The sequence below is a fragment of the Sander vitreus genome, chromosome 5, assembly GCF_031162955.1.
Source record: "Sander vitreus isolate 19-12246 chromosome 5, sanVit1, whole genome shotgun sequence".
NCBI lineage: Eukaryota > Metazoa > Chordata > Actinopteri > Perciformes > Percidae > Sander > Sander vitreus.
The window spans coordinates 37,277,154-37,296,803 of record NC_135859.1 but is presented as its reverse complement, the minus strand read 5'-3'; the positions used below and the strand labels follow the sequence as shown (position 1 = coordinate 37,296,803).

The 19,650-nt window shown below is 44.6% G+C and overlaps 1 protein-coding gene across 1 annotated transcript in view; it reads right to left on the bottom strand.

The window, feature by feature from the left end:
* Window positions 1-19,650, bottom strand: part of aebp1b (AE binding protein 1b) — a 46,547-nt gene that overhangs the window by 10,550 nt on the left and 16,347 nt on the right. Inside the window, exons 7-15 of the mRNA XM_078251693.1 lie at window positions 18,666-18,749; window positions 11,837-11,908; window positions 10,269-10,378; window positions 8,782-8,921; window positions 8,612-8,696; window positions 6,571-6,715; window positions 5,642-5,730; window positions 3,304-3,427; window positions 1,158-1,354 (exon numbers count right to left, since the gene is read on the bottom strand). Of these exons, the coding sequence (XP_078107819.1) occupies window positions 1,158-1,354; window positions 3,304-3,427; window positions 5,642-5,730; window positions 6,571-6,715; window positions 8,612-8,696; window positions 8,782-8,921; window positions 10,269-10,378; window positions 11,837-11,908; window positions 18,666-18,749 (1,046 nt within the window). The remainder of the gene's footprint in view (window positions 1-1,157; window positions 1,355-3,303; window positions 3,428-5,641; window positions 5,731-6,570; window positions 6,716-8,611; window positions 8,697-8,781; window positions 8,922-10,268; window positions 10,379-11,836; window positions 11,909-18,665; window positions 18,750-19,650) is intronic.

Sequence of the window (19,650 nt, the reverse complement as noted above, 5' to 3'; positions counted from 1 at the left end):
CCTTCCTGAGACTATTGTGTGATTCTGATTGGTTTAAAGAAATGTCAATAAACCAGAGCAGGTTGTCCTCCCATCCAGGATGCTGTGTGGACTAGACAGACCCTCCTCCGCAGAGCTGTGGAGGAAGGTCTGGCAAAGGGGGGACTACTCATCTGTGTTTATTTGTGCATGTGTCTATGTGTGTGCATGTGTCTATGTGTGTGCATGTGTCTATGTGTGTGCATGTGTCTATGTTTGTGCATGTGTGTGCATGTGTCTGTGTGTGCATGTGTCTATGTGTGTGCATGTGTCTGTGTGTGCATGTGTCTATGTTTGTGCATGTGTCTATGTTTGTGCATGTGTCTATGTGTGTGCATGTGTCTATGTTTGTGCATGTGTTTGTGCATGTGTCTGTGTGTGCATGTGTCTATGTTTGTGCATGTGTCTATGTGTGTGCATGTGTCTATGTTTGTGCATGTGTGTGCATGTGTCTGTGTGTGCATGTGTCTGTGTGTGCATGTGTCTATGTTTGTGCATGTGTCTATGTGTGTGCATGTGTCTGTGTGTGTGCATGTGTCTATGTGTGTGCATGTGTCTATGTGTGTGCATGTGTCTGTGTGTGTGCATGTGTCTGTGTGTGCATGTGTCTATGTGTGTGCATGTGTCTATGTTTGTGCATGTGTCTATGGGTGTGCATGTGTCTGTGTGTGTGCACGTGTCTATGTGTGTGCATGTTTCTATGTTTGTGCATGTTTCTATGTTTGTGCATGTGTCTGCATGTGTCTGTGTGTGCATGTGTCTGTGTGTGCATGTGTCTGTGTGTGCATGTGTCTATGCGTGTGTCTATGTGTGTGCATGTGTTTAATGTGTTTGTAGGTAGGTAGATATATGGTACATATATGTGTATGTAAACATGTATACATAAGTGAAGCATCACATTGTTTTGTATTTAACTAAAGGATAAAAACAGAAAAAGGGGGTAGGACCAGAAAAGTTTTAATTTTTTTTACTTCTTTCTACTTTTCTTGGGAATTTCTTATTTGAATCACTTACAATTATTTTGGAAAATTGTGCTGAGATGTACATGTCCTTATTTATCTGTTATTTGAATGTTATTATATATATGTATGTATGTATGCATATATATAAACTAAACTAATTTCTATGTAAGTACCGACCGCTTCGAAAGCCTCCACGTGTCCGTCGGGGTTGAGCGACGGCGCCAGGTGGATGCGGACTCCCTCCACCAGCCGCTGGACTCTCGGGTTTCTGTCTTTGTACTCCTTGCACAGGTACTGCATGAGAAGCAGCAGCAACTCTCGACCCACCGCCTCGTTTCCATGGAGCCCGGCCGTGAAGCGCAGCTCCGGCTCGCCTGCAGAAACAAAAACCAGACACGGCTGTAGATTAGTCCCTAAAAACCATAATCTGCTGATTTCCACCTGGTGTTTATTTGGCTTTACAGGTATCATCGCTGGAGCCATTGAGGTTCAAACAGTCCTCAGATGTTTAAAGGTGCTGTACGTAGGATTGGGAAGATCCAGGACTTAGCCAAAAAATGTGAACATCAACAACTTCTCAGTCCCTCCCCCCATTTCCTCTAAAGCCCAAAACGGTCTCCTAAGCCCCTCCCCCCACAAGGGAGAATGAATGCGTGTGCATGAGCAGTGACTGACACGCAGTTAGACACCCCCCCTGGCCCTGATTGGTGCATCTGAACAGTTAGACACTCCCCCTGGCCCTGATTGGTGCATCTGAACAGGGAGCGGTGGATTTTTGTAAATCTCACTACAGGCTGTAGGTGGCGCCAGAGGAGCTGATTATTTGAATGACCTGCTTCCTGTAGTTCTACTGGAACATAGGGTCAGTTTCAGCAGATATGACAGAAAGGGAGTTTAAGAAGTCTTAACTACTGCAGCTTTAACTGCCACTGTGTCACAGTGGTATGAACCAGGGCTTTAGTCAAGTCCACCTTTGTCGAGTCCAAGACAAGTCCAAGACCAGGACTAGTCGAGACCAAGTCAAGACCGAGTCCAAAGAGGTTTGAGTCCGAGTCAAGACCGAGTCCAAAGAGGTTTGAGTCCGAGTCAAGACCGAGTCCAAAGACGTTTGAGTCCGAGTCAAGACCGAGTCCAAAAAGGTTTGAGTCCGAGTCAAGACCGAGTCCAAAGAGGTTCGAGTCCGAGTCAAGACCGAGTCCAAAGAGGTTCGAGTCCGAGTCAAGACCGAGTCCAAAAAGGGTCGAGTCCGAGTCAAGACCGAGTCCAAAGAGGTTCGAGTCCGAGTCAAGACCGAGTCCAAAGAGGTTCGAGTCCGAGACAAGACCGAGTCCAGGACAGAAAAAAAAGTCTTATGCATGACAGTATCAAGACAATCATTTTGGGTTATTATCTGTTACTCTCATTCCCTCATAAGTCAAATTCTATTAAATACAAGTAGCCTAACTTAGTTTATTATGATGAGATCACTACACAGTGATAACATGTTAACAACAAAGTTATGTTACTCAGTGATATAAATTAACAAGCAACTCTGCAATATATATATTAACTTTGCTCCGTTTCATTTTCATTTATTTCAGAGACGTTCAGGACATGCTTGTGTCTCCTGCTTGTTAAACATGAATCTTTGCACTAGCTTACTCAAGATTTTGAAGAGTAATGTTAGTAGCTGGCTGTTGCTAAGCCTCTGAATTTATGCTGCGTTCCAGGAAACTCGTAACTCGTGTTTTCACGACCTTCTAGCCGTGAAAAGGCCCTGGAACGACAATCAAACCCGTAACTTACTACTCGTGAACTCGTACCAGATCGTTGTACTCCCAGTTTCAGTTTTTGACGTCACACACACTTAAACAACAATGGTGACCCCTGTTGATGCTGTACAGATGTCGGTGGTTAACGGTGAGAAATAGAAATAAATAGGCAACGTAAAGTAATTCTGCACATTGTAATCAAAACAATACATATACGATTGTGTACTACTACAGGTTATGTTTATTAAATGAAGCCCAAAATATGTCGCAGACTAGAAATTGCTAGTATCAGCTAGCACTAGCTAACATCAACGTTAGGTAGCCGTTAGCTAACGTTAACATTAGGTAGCCTAACCTGAACCCCGTGACTTTGCCTGGAACACCACCAAGTCGTGAGTTGTGACTTAATTAATAACTTAATTTACGGGCAGCATTAGTCCCTAAAAACCATAATCTGATGACTTCCACCTGGTGTTTATGTGGCTTTACATTGAATCATCGCTGGAGCCATCGAGGTACAAACAGTCCTCTGTTTAACTGCCTGTGTCACGGTGGTATGAACACCTTCCCACCTATTTCGTGCTCTGTGGGGTTTCCAGAGATGATCATGGCCATGATGTCCAGTCCCTTGGTACTGCGGCCCAGGCTGTAGACGCTGGTGATGTTGGGACACTCCGCATTCACTGACTTCATCAGCTGAACACGGGAAATGACGGAAAAAAAAGTCATTGTGCAAAGTATTTTATTCATGGAACAGCTCAAACCTCAGACCTTTTCCACACAAAAACATCTTTGAAATGTGTCCAGTATTGAGCAAGAATGCTATAAAGAAGCTGCAATGTAACCCTACAGGACAGATGTTCAGCATCAGTCACCGTCCACTAAAAGTTCTGTTGTTGCCAGTGAAAGACTCAGATTATTATTCTAAGTGTCTGACAACATTATGAAAGGATCCCTACAGAGATAGACCTTTTAGTTAAAGAGGAAGATCCTTTTAGTTTAACATGAAACAGCCCCGAAATCACCATCACCAAACTCACCAGACTCCAAGTAAATAATCACTACTTTTATCATCGTAAAACACACTTCATTCAAAATGGACAGAAACTAAATAAAACTACCAAAAGCCGTCTTGGTTCATCTTTCCACTGTTCCAACAATCACCACTCTGGTTTGGTTGAAGTAAACCCTTAATTCACCCATTTACACGTGGCGATATGCTGGCTCTATACACGCTAAAAGTCCTGATTATTTACATGGAGTCTGGTGGAAATATGCTGGCTCTATACACGCTAAAAGTCCTGATTATTTACATGGAGTATGGTGGAGATATGCTGGCTCTATACACGCTAAAAGTCCTGATTATTTACATGGAGTCTGGTGGAAATATGCTGGCTCTATACACGCTAAAAGTCCTGATTATTTACATGGAGTCTGGTGGAAATATGCTGGCTCTATACACGCTAAAAGTCCTGATTATTTACATGGAGTCTGGTGGAAATATGCTGGCTCTATAATGTTGTGAGACTCTTAGAATAATAATATGAGTCTGTCAGCAACAAAAATGGACGAAAATGTAATTAATGTTACATTGCGGCTTGCTTTCTTGCTTAATAAATTACTTCCCATCAGTCAACTCCCCTTCAGTTGCCCTCTGGTGCTCGAAATAATAAATTGAGGAGTGAGCCCTCTGCAGGGGGTTTAATATCAGTTTATATTAAAGTGGATTCAAGCAGAGCTCCTGCTTCAATGTTTAATTGTTCCTCGGACATTACATTGTTTTCGTCTTTGGGAAAATAGCTGTCCATATGAGTAAAGAAAAGTGCAGAAAAAGCAACAAAAACATCAATAACAAAAAACATCAGAATAAATGTCAAAAAAACTTTCTAACTTTTCAAAAAAATCTCCTCAAATCACATTAAAAAAAAAATGTCAAAAACATCCAAAAAGGTAGGAAACGTTGAAAAAAGCGACAAAAACAGTGGAATTGTTGCCTATAGGGCACCAAATTGGTTAGGGCACTTCCTGTGTGTTTTGGGCTGTATGTGCGGATAACCTCCTGTGTGTTTTCGGCTGTATGTGCGGATAACCTCCTGTGTGTTTTGGGTTGTATGTGCGGATACCTTCCTGTGTGTTTTCGGCTGTATGTGCGGATACCCTCCTGTGTGTTTTCGGCTGTATGTGCGGATACCTTCCTGTGTGTTTTCGGCTGTATGTGCGGATACCTTCCTGTGTGTTTTCGGCTGTATGTGCGGATACCCTCCTGTGTGTTTTCGGCTGTATGTGCGGATACCTTCCTGTGTGTTTTCGGCTGTATGTGCGGATACCTTCCTGTGTGTTTTGGGCTGTATGCGCGGATACCTTCCTGTGTGTTTTGGGCTGTATGCGCGGATACCTTCCTGTGTGTTTTGGGTTGTATGCCTGTACACCTTCCTGTGTGTTTTGGGCTGTATGCGCGGATACCTTCCTGTGTGTTTTGGGCTGTATGTGCGGATACCTTCCTGTGTGTTTTCGGCTGTATGTGCGGATACCTTCCTGTGTGTTTTCGGCTGTATGTGCGGATACCCTCCTGTGTGTTTTCGGCTGTATGTGCGGATACCCTCCTGTGTGTTTTCGGCTGTATGTGCGGATACCTTCCTGTGTGTTTTCGGCTGTATGTGCGGATACCTTCCTGTGTGTTTTGGGCTGTATGCGCGGATACCTTCCTGTGTGTTTTGGGCTGTATGTGCAGATACCTTCCTGTGTGTTTTGGGCTGTATGCGCGGATACCTTCCTGTGTGTTTTGGGCTGTATTGGCGGATAACCTCCTGTGTGTTTTCGGCTGTATGTGCGGATACCTTCCTGTGTTTTCTTGGGCTGTATGCGCGGATAGCGTCCTGTGTGTTTTGGGCTGTATGTGCGGATACTCACCGCGACCATCTCGGAGTAGCCGTGATGTTTGAACTCCAAGTAATCCACCGGAGTCACTTCATTGTGCCGGTACTGAACATCCACTGGATCTGTGTAACAGAGAACTAATATTCATATAGTGTTTAAAATGATCGGCGCTGCTTCCTCAGAGAGCAGGAACTCTAGAGACCTCCACTGGCCATCTGGCTACTTCCTGTTATATTTAAATATTTAAATGGTTTTAAAACAGTCTCCTGACTAAACTTTGTGATCCACTCAACAACCTTTGATCTCAACTATTAGTCAAAATAATTCATAATTTCTGCTTTTTTAACTCAAACATTAGGTATAATAGGACTGCTTTTTCCGAAGTTTTTGTTCCTATTTAAGGTTTTCGTAGCTTTTTCAACATTTTTGTCACTTTTTCATGTATGTATGTACAGTTAGTACAGTATGTATATATGTATGTATATATGTATATATGTATGTATGTATGTATATGTATGTATGCATGTATGAATGACTATATATATATATATATATATATATATATATGTATGTATAGATGTATATACCGTATGTATGTATGTATATACCGTATGTATGTATAGATGTATGTATGTATGTATGTATGTATGCATGTATGTAATATGTTGTGTTTTTTAAACAGCAGATTCTGTTTGTTTGTCCAAGACAAATTTCCTCCGTGTGAGTCAGAGGGAAAAAGTCTAATTGGGCCAGAGGGCATCACATGACAGGCTGGGAGTTGTAGTTCCACTGTTTGGACACTATGTTCCTGGAGCACTTCCTGTTGGACTAACCAACGGGTGATGTCACTGATGCTACATCTATTATTTTTACAGTTTTGTTTGTCAGTGAGATTTACAGGATGTATTTTGTGTTTATGTGTGTGCACGTGTGCGCGTGTTGACGTGTGTTTACAGGCTCACCGGGCACAGGGCAGCCGAGGACCTCCAGCCTCATGCACAGAGAGCCGTTCCAGCTCTGAGGGAGGATCCGAATGTACCGGGCAAGAACTGGCACCGCCAGCTGGTTCATCACCGGGGTATCCTTATCACTGTTTCCAAAAAACAGCTGGGAGAGAGAAAGGGGGGGAGGGGGGGGGGAGAGAGAGAGAGAGAGAGAGAGAGAGAGTTTAATGTTTAATCATCTTTGTTCTACTTTCTGTAAATAGTATATATATATATATATATATATATATATATATATATATATATATATATATACACTATTTATATATACAGTGGGGAGAACAAGTATTTGATACACTGCCGATTTTGCAGGTTTTCCCACTGACAAAGCATGTAGATGTTTGTATTTTTTATCATAAGTACACTTCAACTGTGAGTGACGGAATCTAAAACAAAAATCCAGAAAATCACATTGTATGATTTTTAAGTAATTAATTTGCATTTTATTGCATGACATAGTATTTGATACATCAGAAAAGCAGAACTTAATTTTTGGTACAGAAACCTTTGTTTGCAATTACAGAGATCATACGTTTCCTGTAGTTCTTGACCAGGTTTGCACACACTGCAGCAGGGATTTTGGCCCACTCCTCCATACAGACCTTCTCCAGATCCTTCAGGTTTCGGGGCTGTCACTGGGCAATACGGACTTTCAGCTCCGTCCAAAGATTTTCTATTGGGTTCAGGTCTGGAGACTGGCTAGGCCACTCCAGGACCTTGAGATGCTTCTTACGGAGCCACTCCTTAGTTGCCCTGGCTGTGTGTTTCGGGTCGTTGTCATGCTGGAAGACCCAGCCACGACCCATCTTCAATGCTCTTACCGAGGGGAGGAGGTTGTTGGCCAAGATCTCGCGATACACGGCCCCATCCATCCTCCCCTCAATACGGTCCAGTCGTCCTGTCCCCTTTGCAGAAAAGCATCCCCAAAGAATGATGTTTCCACCTCCATGCATCACGGTTGGGATGGTGTTGTTGGGGTTGTACTCATCCTTCTTCTTCCTCCAAACACGATGAGTGGAGTTTAGACCAAAAAGCTCTATTTTGGTCTCATCAGACCACATGACCTTCTCCCATTCCTCCTCTGGATCATCCAGATGGTCACTGGCAAACTTCAGATGGGCCTGGACATGCGCTGGCTTGAGCAGGGGGACCTTGCGTGCGCTGCAGGATTTTAATCCATGACGGCGTAGTGTCTTACTAATGGTTTTCTTTGAGACTGTGGTCCCAGCTCTCTTCAGGTCATTGACCAGATCCTGCTGTGTAGTTCTGGGCTGATCCCTCACCTTCCTCATGATCATTGATGCCCCACGAGGTGAGATCTTGCACGGAGCCCCAGACCGAGGGAGATTGACCGTCATCTTGAACTTGTTCCATTTTCTAATAATTGCGCCAACAGTTGTTGCCTTCTCACCAAGCTGCTTGCCTATTGTCCTGTAGCCCATCCCAGCCTTGTGCAGGTCTACAATGTTATCCCTGATGTCCTTACACAGCTCTCTGGTCTTGGCCATTGTGGAGAGGTTGGAGTCTGTTTGATTGAGTGTGTGGACAGGTGTCTTTTATACAGGTAACGAGTTCAAACAGGTGCAGTTAATACAGGTAATGAGTGGAGAACAGGAGGGCTTCTTAAAGAAAAACTAACAGGTCTGTGAGAGCTGGAATTCTTACTGGTTGGTAGGTGATCAAATACTTATGTCATGCAATAAAATGCAAATTAATTATTTAAAAATCAGACAATGTGATTTTCTGGATTTATGTTTTAGATCCCGTCTCTCACAGTTGAAGAGTACCTATGATAAACATTACAGACATCTACATGCTTTGTAAGTAGGAAAACCTGCAAAATCGGCAGTGTATCAAATACTTGTTCTCCCCACTGCATATATACTAACGTGATTACTACAAAGTTCCATCTCTTGTTAAGTTCCTTCAGTTTCCGTTTCCTAAAAACATTTCTTAGAGATTATTTTGGTTTTAGTTTCCTATAATAACTGGAACTGACCCAGTCAGCGTATCCATCATGGATCGTGGTCCATTCTCTGCTGTCGTTGCTGAAAGCCAGGAAGTAGGAACTCACGTAGTCACTCCTGAAAACAAGACAAACCGTGAGCGACATGTCAAATTTAGTAATTAAAAAAACCTGTGTATTTTCCTGCGTGTTTGCGTTCCTACTCGTTCAGCGAGTCTCGTCCTTGCGTTATGACTCCTGTGAACTCCGTCTCCCTGCGAGCGTCGATCTCAAACCAGTGGCTCTTGTCCTCTGAGTTTGCGCACCACGCTCCTCCTCTCATGTCGTCTTCATCCTCTGAACCCTGGAAAACACAGATTATTATTCTAAGTGTCTGACAACATTATGAAAGGATCCCTACAGAGATAGACCTTTTAGTTAAAGAGGAAGATCCTTTTAGTTTAACATGAAACAGCCCCGAAATCACCATCACCAAATGAAGACAGATTCAGCAACTGCACGGCCTATTTCTCGCTTAAAATGTTTTCAGAAACACGTTTTGGTGAACTATCTTCGTAAGATGAAGAGATGAGATCGTAGTGTGAATGAGCCGTCATTATGGTCGGTTTTGAAAAAAAACCTTTCCGGTTTTAATTTTTTGGGCAACAATACAGATTAGCGCCGCCTGCTGTTATGGAGAGGTATTACGTCTCGTCTCTTCGGTGTGTTCTGAGGAACTTTTTGGACCAACTCGGGAGACTGATCAGTCAGACTGATTTTTCTGCCGACGGTCGGCCGTCGGGTTGGTGTGTCAGGGGCTTTAGAAAACAAAATTATCCGAGGAACAATTAAACATTGAAGCAGGAGCTCTGCTTTAATCCACTTTAATATAAACTGATATTATTAATTATTATTTCAAGCACCAGAGGGCAACTGAAGGGGAGTTGACTGATGGGAAGTAATTTATTAAGCAAGAAAACAAGCTGCAATGTAACATTAATTACATTCAATTTACGTCCATTTTTGCCGCTGAAGTGTCTGACAACATTATGGGATGGATCCCTACAGAGATAGACCTTTTAGTTAAAGAGGAAGATCCTTTTAGTTTAACATGAAACAGCCCCGAAATCACCATCACCAAACCCACCAGACTCCATGTAAATAATCAGGACTTTTAGCGTGTATAGAGCCAGCATATCTCCACCAGACTCCATGTAAATAATCAGGACTTTTAGCATGTATAGAGCCAGCAACCACATTGCTGTGTATGTACCGGTAAGTGTCTGCTGTGTATGTACCGGTGTTTGCTGTGTGTGTAACGGTAAGTGTTTGCTGTGTATGTACCGGTAAGTGTGTGCTGTGTATGTAACGGTAAGTGTTTGCTGTGTATGTACCGGTAAGTGTGTGCTGTGTATGTAACGGTAAGTGTGTGCTGTGTATGTACCGGTAAGTGTTTGCTGTGTATGTACCGGTAAGTGTTTGCTGTGTATGTACCGGTGTTTGCTGTGTGTGTAACGGTAAGTGTTTGCTGTGTATGTACCGGTAAGTGTGTGCTGTGTATGTACCGGTAAGTGTTTGCTGTGTGTGTAACGGTAAGTGTGTGCTGTGTATGTACCGGTAAGTGTGTGCTGTGTATGTACCGGTAAGTGTTTGCTGTGTATGTACCGGTAAGTGTTTGCTGTGTATGTACCGGTAAGTGTTTGCTGTGTACCTGCATGTTGAGGCGCGCCCTCTGCGGTGCAAAAATGTACTGCGACATGGAGGAGGCTGAGAGCTGGTCCGGCTCCATCCGATGGGACTCCATCCCGAGGGGAGGACACTCTGCCACAGACACACAGCATTACATCATATGTTAGGAGGACACTACCACAGACACACAGCATTACATCATATGTTAGGAGGACACTGCCACAGACACACAGCATTACATCATATGTTAGGAGGACACTACCACAGACACACATTACATCATATGTTAGGAGGACACTGCCACAGACACACATTATATCATATGTTAGGAGGACACTGCCACAGACACACATTCTATTATATGTTAGGACACTACCACAGACACACATTATATCATATGTTAGGAGGACACTGCCACAGACACACATTCTATTATATGTTAGGAGGACACTACCACAGACACACAGCATTACATCATATGTTAAGAGGACACTACCACAGACACACAGCATTACATCATATGTTAGGAGGACACTGCCACAGACACACAGCATTACATCATATGTTAGGAGGACACTGCCACAGACACACATTCTATTATATGTTAGGAGGACACTACCACAGACACACAGCATTACATCATATGTTAGGACACTACCACAGACACACATTACATCATATGTTAGGACACTACCACAGACACACACTACATCATATGTTAGGAGGACACTACCACAGACACACACTACATCATATGTTAGGAGGACACTACCACAGACACACATTACATCATATGTTAGGACACTACCACAGACACACATTATATCATATGTTAGGAGGACACTACCACAGACACACATTACATCATATGTTAGGACACTACCACAGACACACATTATATCATATGTTAGGAGGACACTACCACAGACACACACTACATCATATGTTAGGAGGACACTACCACAGACACACATTATATCATATGTTAGGAGGACACTACCACAGACACACAGCATTACATCATATGTTAGGACACTACCACAGACACACATTACATCATATGTTAGGACACTACCACAGACACACATTATATCATATGTTAGGAGGACACTACCACAGACACACATTACATCATATGTTAGGAGGACACTACCACAGACACACATTACATCATATGTTAGGACACTACCACAGACACACATTACATCATATGTTAGGACACTACCACAGCCACACATTACATCATATGTTAGGACACTACCACAGACACACATTACATCATATGTTAGGACACTACCACAGACACACATTACATCATATGTTAGGACACTACCACAGCCACACATTACATCATATGTTAGGACACTACCACAGCCACACATTACATCATATGTTAGGACACTACCACAGCCACACAGCATTACATCATATGTTAGGACACTACCACAGCCACACAGCATTACATCATATGTTAGTTTCATACAATACAGACAAAGATCGATTCAAATCGGAAAAAAATATATTTTTTGAACCCAGCCATATTTAGCAAATTCTTATGCAATGTTTTCCAGATGTGAACAACAGACTTACTCTTTGGCTCTTTGAAGACTCGAGGTCTGCTTCTGGCTCGCTCCTCAGCCTCCTTCAGCTTCTGCTCTCTCTCTGGAAGAAGTCAGAAAAACAGAAACTCAATGCCAAGGTAACTGGCTTGGCTGAATATTTTCTCTGTGTCTCTCTGCCCAGGAATGATCCAGAAACTCATGGTTATTTTGTTAATCTTATGTAACAGAAATCCGCCCGGGCTGTAGTGTGCGGTGAAACCAGCCAGATGTTGTCATTTCCCTCCTAATAAAAGTGTGCTCTGATCAAACTTGGATCATCCTGACCCACAGAGTTTAACACCGCTGAACCCCATCCATCATCTTCATATTCTCACACACTGAACACTGAGGGCCCTATTTTACCGATCTGAGGTCACGGCGTGAAGCGCCTGGTGCAGGTGTGTTTAGGGCGTGTCCAAATCTACTTTTACTAGTTTGACGGCGGAAAGAAGTGTCCGTGTGCCGGGCGCATGGTTCAAAAGGGTTGTACTTAGTGTCTTCATTAATCAGAGGTGTGTTTTGGGCGTAACATGCAATCAACCAATCAGAGATCATCTCCCATTCCCTTTAAAAGCCAGGCGCGTTTGGACCTTGGAGCATTGCTGTTATGATGGAGGATCTGCACCGTAATATTTGTATTTGTAGCCTTCTGCATGTGTGTGTGTGCTGCTGTGCGTCCCTGTGTGTGTGTGTGTGTGTGTGTGCTGCTGTGCGTCCCTGTGTGTGTGTGTGTGTGTGTGTGCTGCTGTGCGTCCCTGTGTGTGTGTGTGTGTGTGTGCTGCTGTGCGTCCCTGTGTGTGTAACAAGCATTGTGTGCGTGCCGTGCATAACCCTAGACACACTTTACTAATTTAGGAGTTGCAGCGTCCGCCTAGCCCGGCCCACCTGCTTCTCATCATAGTTGTCAGATTCATTTACCATATAATCAATAATATAATCAGAGAAGAGGGAGGCAGGCCAGTACAGCCTGATCCGTATGGGGAGAGTTCTAGCCCGACCAGTCTCCTCTCCTTAACCTGTCTCTCTTAGTTATGCTGTTATAGTTTTAGACTACGGGGGACTTCCTTTCTTTGACACAATGAGCTCCTCTCTCCTCTCTCTTTCCATTAGTGTGCATCCATGTCCCAGAAATGCTTGTTACTAACCTAGCTCTGGGGAGCTTATTCCCCAGAGTTTTTTTTCCGGCCCGAATGTGTCCTTGGATTAAGGTGGCACCAAAATCCTGATTGCAACTGTTGCCATGGTCCTGCTGCACGCCCTGCTATGCCCTGTTACACCCTGCTACGCTCTGCGGTTCCCTGCTACGTCCTGCTACGCCCTGCTACTCTCTGCTGTGACCTGCTACGTCCTGCTACGCTCTGCGGTGCCCTGCTACGTCCTGCTATGTCCTGCTATGCTCTGCTGTGCCCTGCTACGTCCTGCTACGTATTGCTACGCTCTGCTGTACCCTGCTATGCCCTGCTACGTATTGCTACGCTCTGCTGTGCCCTGCTATGCCCTGCTACGCTCAGCTGTGCCCTGCTACGTCCTTCTACGTATCGCTACACTCTGCTGTGCCCTGCTATGCCCTGCTATGCTCTGCTGTGCCCTGCTACGCCCTGCTACGCTCTGCTGTGCCCTGCAACGTCCTGCTACGCTCTGCTGTGCCCTGCTATGTCCTGCTACGTCCGGCTACACTCTGCAGTGCCCTGCTACACTCTGCGGTGCCCTGCTACACTCTGCTGTGCCCTGCTAAGCCATGAACTACTACAACTACTATTTCTAGTCATTGTTCCATTATCTTTACTGTGACTATTATTGCCACTGTTCATCACACCCCCAACCAGCACCGTCAGACACCTCCTACCAAGAGCCTGGGTCTGTCCCAGGTTTCGCCCTAAAAGGGAGTTTTTCCTCGCCACTGTCACACTAAATGCTCGCTCTTGGGGGAATTACTGGAACTGTTGGGTCTTTGTAAATTATAGAGTGTGGTCTAGACCTACTCTATCTGTAAAGTGTCTTGAGATAACTCTTGTTATGATTTGATACTATCCACTTCATTCCTAGCTCCCATGATACCTTGCGTGAATTATGGGCGTGACTTCCGGAGCCAGCGATTGCCATGGTAACGGTCATAAACAGTCATTGCGGTACGCTAATTGTCTTTCAGCGTTTGGGAAATAAAACATGTGGGAACACAGCCTGTTACACCTCAAACGGGACAATGTGATTATACCTCTGCCTTCTACTATCGAGGGATGGGAGGACGACCTGAAAAAGTGGCCTCAGATAACGTACACTAGCATATTTAGCTACTTTATCAACTCTGTTGCTACGGACGGTGAAGCGATGAATAACCTGAAAAGCTCTGAGTCTTATCAGTACCTCCTCAGCAATAAAGTCGGTCACGTTTTAATAAAGGAGGTGGGACACAACCTTGTCTACCTTAAAGCAGACATAGAGCCTAGTCAGAGCCTTGAAGTCCCACCTCACTGGTCCTGGGTTTTAGTTTCATCGTCAGGTGACATACTAACAGCTGGCTGCTCATGTGTTGCTGGACCAGGGCGATCTTGCAGCCATGCAGGTGCAATACTTTGGAAGATAAAGTGTTGATTCTTTTGATAGTTTTTATTTTTTCAATGTATTTTGCAACTAACAACTATTTTATAATGGACAGTTTTCTAATGTAGGTTGAGAATGCAGTGAGACAGGGAAAGACAGGGATATCATGCACTGATGTGCAGAGGAAGTGGAATGCAGGCACAAGGAAGAATGGAGAGCAGAAAAAGGTGAAGCATGTACATTTCAAACGTCACAAACCAGACCACATTCATCCAGGTTCATCAACATCAGCACCAAGTGTGTCATCTACAGAAGGCTGCCCCAAACTTTTCAAGGATCACTCCTCTGTGATGGCCCCACTATTCCAGCTACAGACGGCTGGTCTCCTTCAGATAGGTATAGAGAATGAGTCTACTCAGAGCCCGTGTGATCTACAGATACCACATACAGAACACGGCACAACACTAACCTGTAAGAAATGTCTTACTTTTTATGAGACCTATGTACAACTAAGTCCTGCTCAGGTGGACAAGTTGACCGAAGAGACCCAGGTACAGAGTGCATCACAACTGTGGCATGATGCAAGGAAGCTGCGACTGACTGCGAGCACAGCAAAGAGAGACCCCAAAAGGGGCACTACTAACCCACAAAAATTCCTAAATGAACACTTGCATCCCACCTTTACTGGCAATACTGCAACTAAATATGGAAAAGAAAATGAGCACATAGCCATACAGCACATGGAGGCTCAAGGGCACACTGTGGAGAGGAAAGGCCTGGTAGTTTGTCCTGACCATCCCTGGTTTGGGGCCAGCCCAGATGGAATTTTGGACTCAGCACAGCTCCTTGAGATTAAGTGTCCCCAAAAGAGTCCTGTGTCACTTGCAGAGTTTCTTGGTCAGCCAAATGGTGACATCAGATGCTTAAGTGATGGACATTATCTCATTCTTCCCAATGGGCAAAGTGGATACTACCTCCAGGTGGGCAGACACATATTGTTACTTATGTGTGAACTAATGCAACAGATATTTGTGAACCTTCATTAAAACATTAATGAGCCTTTTTTTTCATTTATTCTTCCAGATCCAGCTGACAATGATGTGCCTGGGGCTACAGAGCTGCAAACTCGTTAATCTGATAACATATAATAAACAATAATGACTTACACAAAAGATTTAACTCGTTCTTCCAGCCGTTTCCTAGTAACGTTAACGTTAGCCCCAGCCAGAGTGATAGAGAAAGATATGTCTACCTGTGTCATCTGTACACCTCAAATCATAGTCTACCTGATGTTCTCCTGGCACTGCTGTCAATCCGTTTGAGGACCCGACGTCTCTTCTGTGGAGGGCTTTTGTAGCCAAACCACAAAGTAGGATGCAGGTTTTCCTCCGACGGCCTTTTTGTCCACAAAATGAAATGAGCACACATACAGGGTTTTGGGTGGTTTCTTCAAGGCTAGGTTTTTCAGCCACATTCGTTTGTATTACTCATCTCTTGGCAGGCGATGGAAACTGTACCGTTTGTAACAAGAAGAATCCCTTTTTGTTGCGGGAGTGTGTTCAACACACTGTTGTTGAAGCCACAGATTAAGATTAGTCTGATTGTTAGTACAGCCACGAACAGCACAACAGGTACCAGAGCTCCGCAATGACATTTTATAACAATAATAATAACAACATATTTTAAAACACAAACCAGTGTTCGTTAGATTAGCTATAGTTGAAATTACTTTAGAAAGAAACACTGTTGACGGCTGGCTGGGGACAGAGCCATATCTTTCTCTATCACTCTGGCTGGGGACAGAGCCATATCTTTCTCTATCACTCTGGCTGGGGCTAACGTTAAAGTTACTAGGAAATGACTGGAAGAATGAGTTAAATCTTTTGTGTAAGTCATAGAAACGAGTTAAGGATCCCAACGGTAACGGTACAGACAACATCTGTGTCCCAACAGGTGATGGTACGGACAACATCTGTGTCCCAACAGGTGATGGTACGGACAACATCTGTGTCCCAGCGGGTGATGGTACGGACAACATCTGTGTCCCAGCGGGTGATGGTACGGACAACATCTGTGTCCCAACAGGGTGACGGTACGGACAACATCTGTGTCCCAACAGACAACGGTACAGACAACATCTGTGTCCCAGCAGGTAACGGACAACATCTGTGTCCCAGCAGGTAATGGTATGGACAACATCTGTGTCCCAACAGGTGACGGTACGGACAACATCTGTGTCCCAGCAGGTAACGGTACAGACAACATCTGTGTCCCAACAGACAACGGTACAGACAACATCTGTGTCCCAACAGACAACGGACAACATCTGTGTCCCAACAGGTAACGGTACGGACAACATCTGTGTCCCAACAGGTAACGGACAACATCTGTGTCCCAGCAGGTAACGGACAACATCTGTGTCCCAACAGGGAACGGTATGGACAACATCTGTGTCCCAACAGGTAACGGACAACATCTGTGTCCCAACAGGTGACGGTAAGGACAACATCTGTGAACCCAGCAGGTGACAGACAACATCTGTGTCCCAACAGGTAACGGTACGGACAACATCTGTGTCCCAACAGGTAACGGTACGGACAACATCTGTGTCCCAACAGACAACGGTACAGACAACATCTGTGTCCCAACAGGTGACGGTAAGGACAACATCTGTGTCCTAGCAGGTAACGGACAACATCTGTGTCCCAGCAGGTAACGGTACGGACAACATCTGTGTCCCGACAGGTAACGGTACGGACAACATCTGTGTCCCGACAGATGTGAAAATGGGTCGGATTTGTTAAGTTTTGTTTCTTTTCCTCGTTTTTTTATTACGTTTTTGTGGCTTTTAAAAAAATCTTTTTGTGACACTTTTACACTTTTTTTCGGGGAGTTCTTTCCAAAGCATCTGCATTCTCTCAGCCCTCACAAACACATGCACACACTGACACACATCTGCTTTGCGTAACTGATGAGTGCTTCAAGCTGCAGAATCATCTAAACTTTCACCTGAAGCCCAGAAAGCAGCGAGCGTCCACACAGGAAGTGGCCCACTGACCCCCGCCCTGCCTCCTTACACGGTTATATATCTCCAGACTTGCCTTGACAGCCGGCTAACCTCGCTGCACACAACAGACACGTGGACAACCACAGCTGGATGGGATGGGAACACTTCAGAGCAGGGGGGGAGGGGGTGCAAACATACGGATATAGGGCCAGAAACATTTGGAGAGAAGTCTTTTACCGTGGGGGTGGGGGTAAAATCTATGTATTGTGATGGGTTTTTTTCCGCTGACAGCGACTACACACACACACACACACACACACACACACACACACACACACACACACACACACACACACACACACACACACACACACACACACACACACACACACACACACACACACACACACACACACACACACAGAGAGACACACACACACACACACACACACACACACACACACACACACACACACACTCAGTAATGTTGATCAGCCTTCATTGTGTAACAGCTACGTGCTGTTGTACCAGACCATTGTTCCTCTTTATATAAACTTCTTTTCTACCAAAAAAGTGAAGTTTATGTCGCCTTCTTTGGACCTATTCCTTCCTTCCTTCCTTCCTTCCTTCCTTCCTTCCTTCCTTCCTTCCTTCCTTCCTCCTTTCCTTCCTTTTACTGTCTTTTTTTTACAAGTTTTTTTCGACTTATTCTTGTCTCACTTCCTTACTACTTACATACACACACACACACACACACACGTGCATTTCACTATCTTTGTGGGGACCCGTCATTGACATAATGCATTCCCTAGCCCCTTACCCTAACCTTAACCATCACCACTAAATGCCTAACCTTAACCCTTACCCTCACCCTAACCAGAACCTCATTCTAACCCTAATCCTAAAACCAAGTCTTAACCCTCAAACAGACCTTTAACCTTGGGGGGTCCAGCATTTTGGCCCCACAAAGCTGTCGGGACCCCACAAGTATATTCTAGTCCCAGTTTTTGGACCCCACAAATATAGTTAAACAAGAACACACACACACACACACACACACACACACACACACACACACACACACACATTACCAGCAAAACAGAGCAAAAGCAGAAAAAGCAGAAGATCTGTGTTAGTTTCTCTGTGACTCTGTGAAGAAGCTAAATGAACTGAAATCCTGCAGCTGTTGAGTTGAGTTGAGGGGGTTGTGCAGAGCGGTGTTACGTAAGAGAAAGGAAGAAAAACAAAAGTCACATCTGGGTTTCCTTACCTCTCTCTTCCCTCGCCCTCTCTTTTTCTGCTCTCTCTCTCTCCTTCTGATGCCATTTGTCGTCCGTCTCGTCTTCCTTCCTCTCTGTGGAAAATCAAGGATTACTTTTATAAACTACGCACAAAAAGTAAGGACATTTGTGTTTGGTAGATTATTATAACAATGATTCTTGGCCACACAGCTCATATCATTGGAAAGCCTGATTATTTCCATTTAAATGGAACATGCATTTGTGGGATGAGCAGCAGCGCTGAGTATGTGGGTTGCGCCCATGAAATATTTGCCAAATCTTCTCTGCCAATGCTAAACAGCTTATTCTGCCATTGACCCGTTTGGTGTTTGGTGGATTGGATGACTGAAGTTTGAAGAAACAAGACATATTGGCCATTTAACAATGTATTCATTTCACAAACAGGAGCCTCAGTAGCGTGTGGAAGAACCATACACAGCCACAACAGCCTGGCACCTCCTCCTCACGCTGGTCACCAGCCTGGTCACACACTGGTGTTTGGTGGATTGGATGATTCTGCCTATGATAGTTGGATCGTAGGGTCAAAGTGTGGAGAAGACACGGAGAACGCTATGTTGATTGCTGCACCGATAGAGGAACACCTTTTGGTGGAGGCGGTGTGACGGTGTGGGGCGGCATCTCCCTCACTGGAAAAACAAGGCTTGTCATCATTGGAGGCAATCTCAATGCAGAGAGATATAGAGATGAGATTCTGCAACCAGTGGCAATCCCATATCTCCACAGTCTGGGACTGAACTCTATCCCCCACTGGGCGGGGTTTATCAGAGACTACCTCCAGAATGTGGGAGTGGAGAGGATGGGACGGCCTGCAGCAGTCCTGACCTCAACCCCATTGAACACTTGTGGGATCAGCTTGGGCGTGCTGTTGGTGCCAGAGTGACCAACACGACCACGTTGGCTGACTTGCGACAAATGCTGGTTGAAGAATGGGATGCCATCCCACAGCAGTGTGTG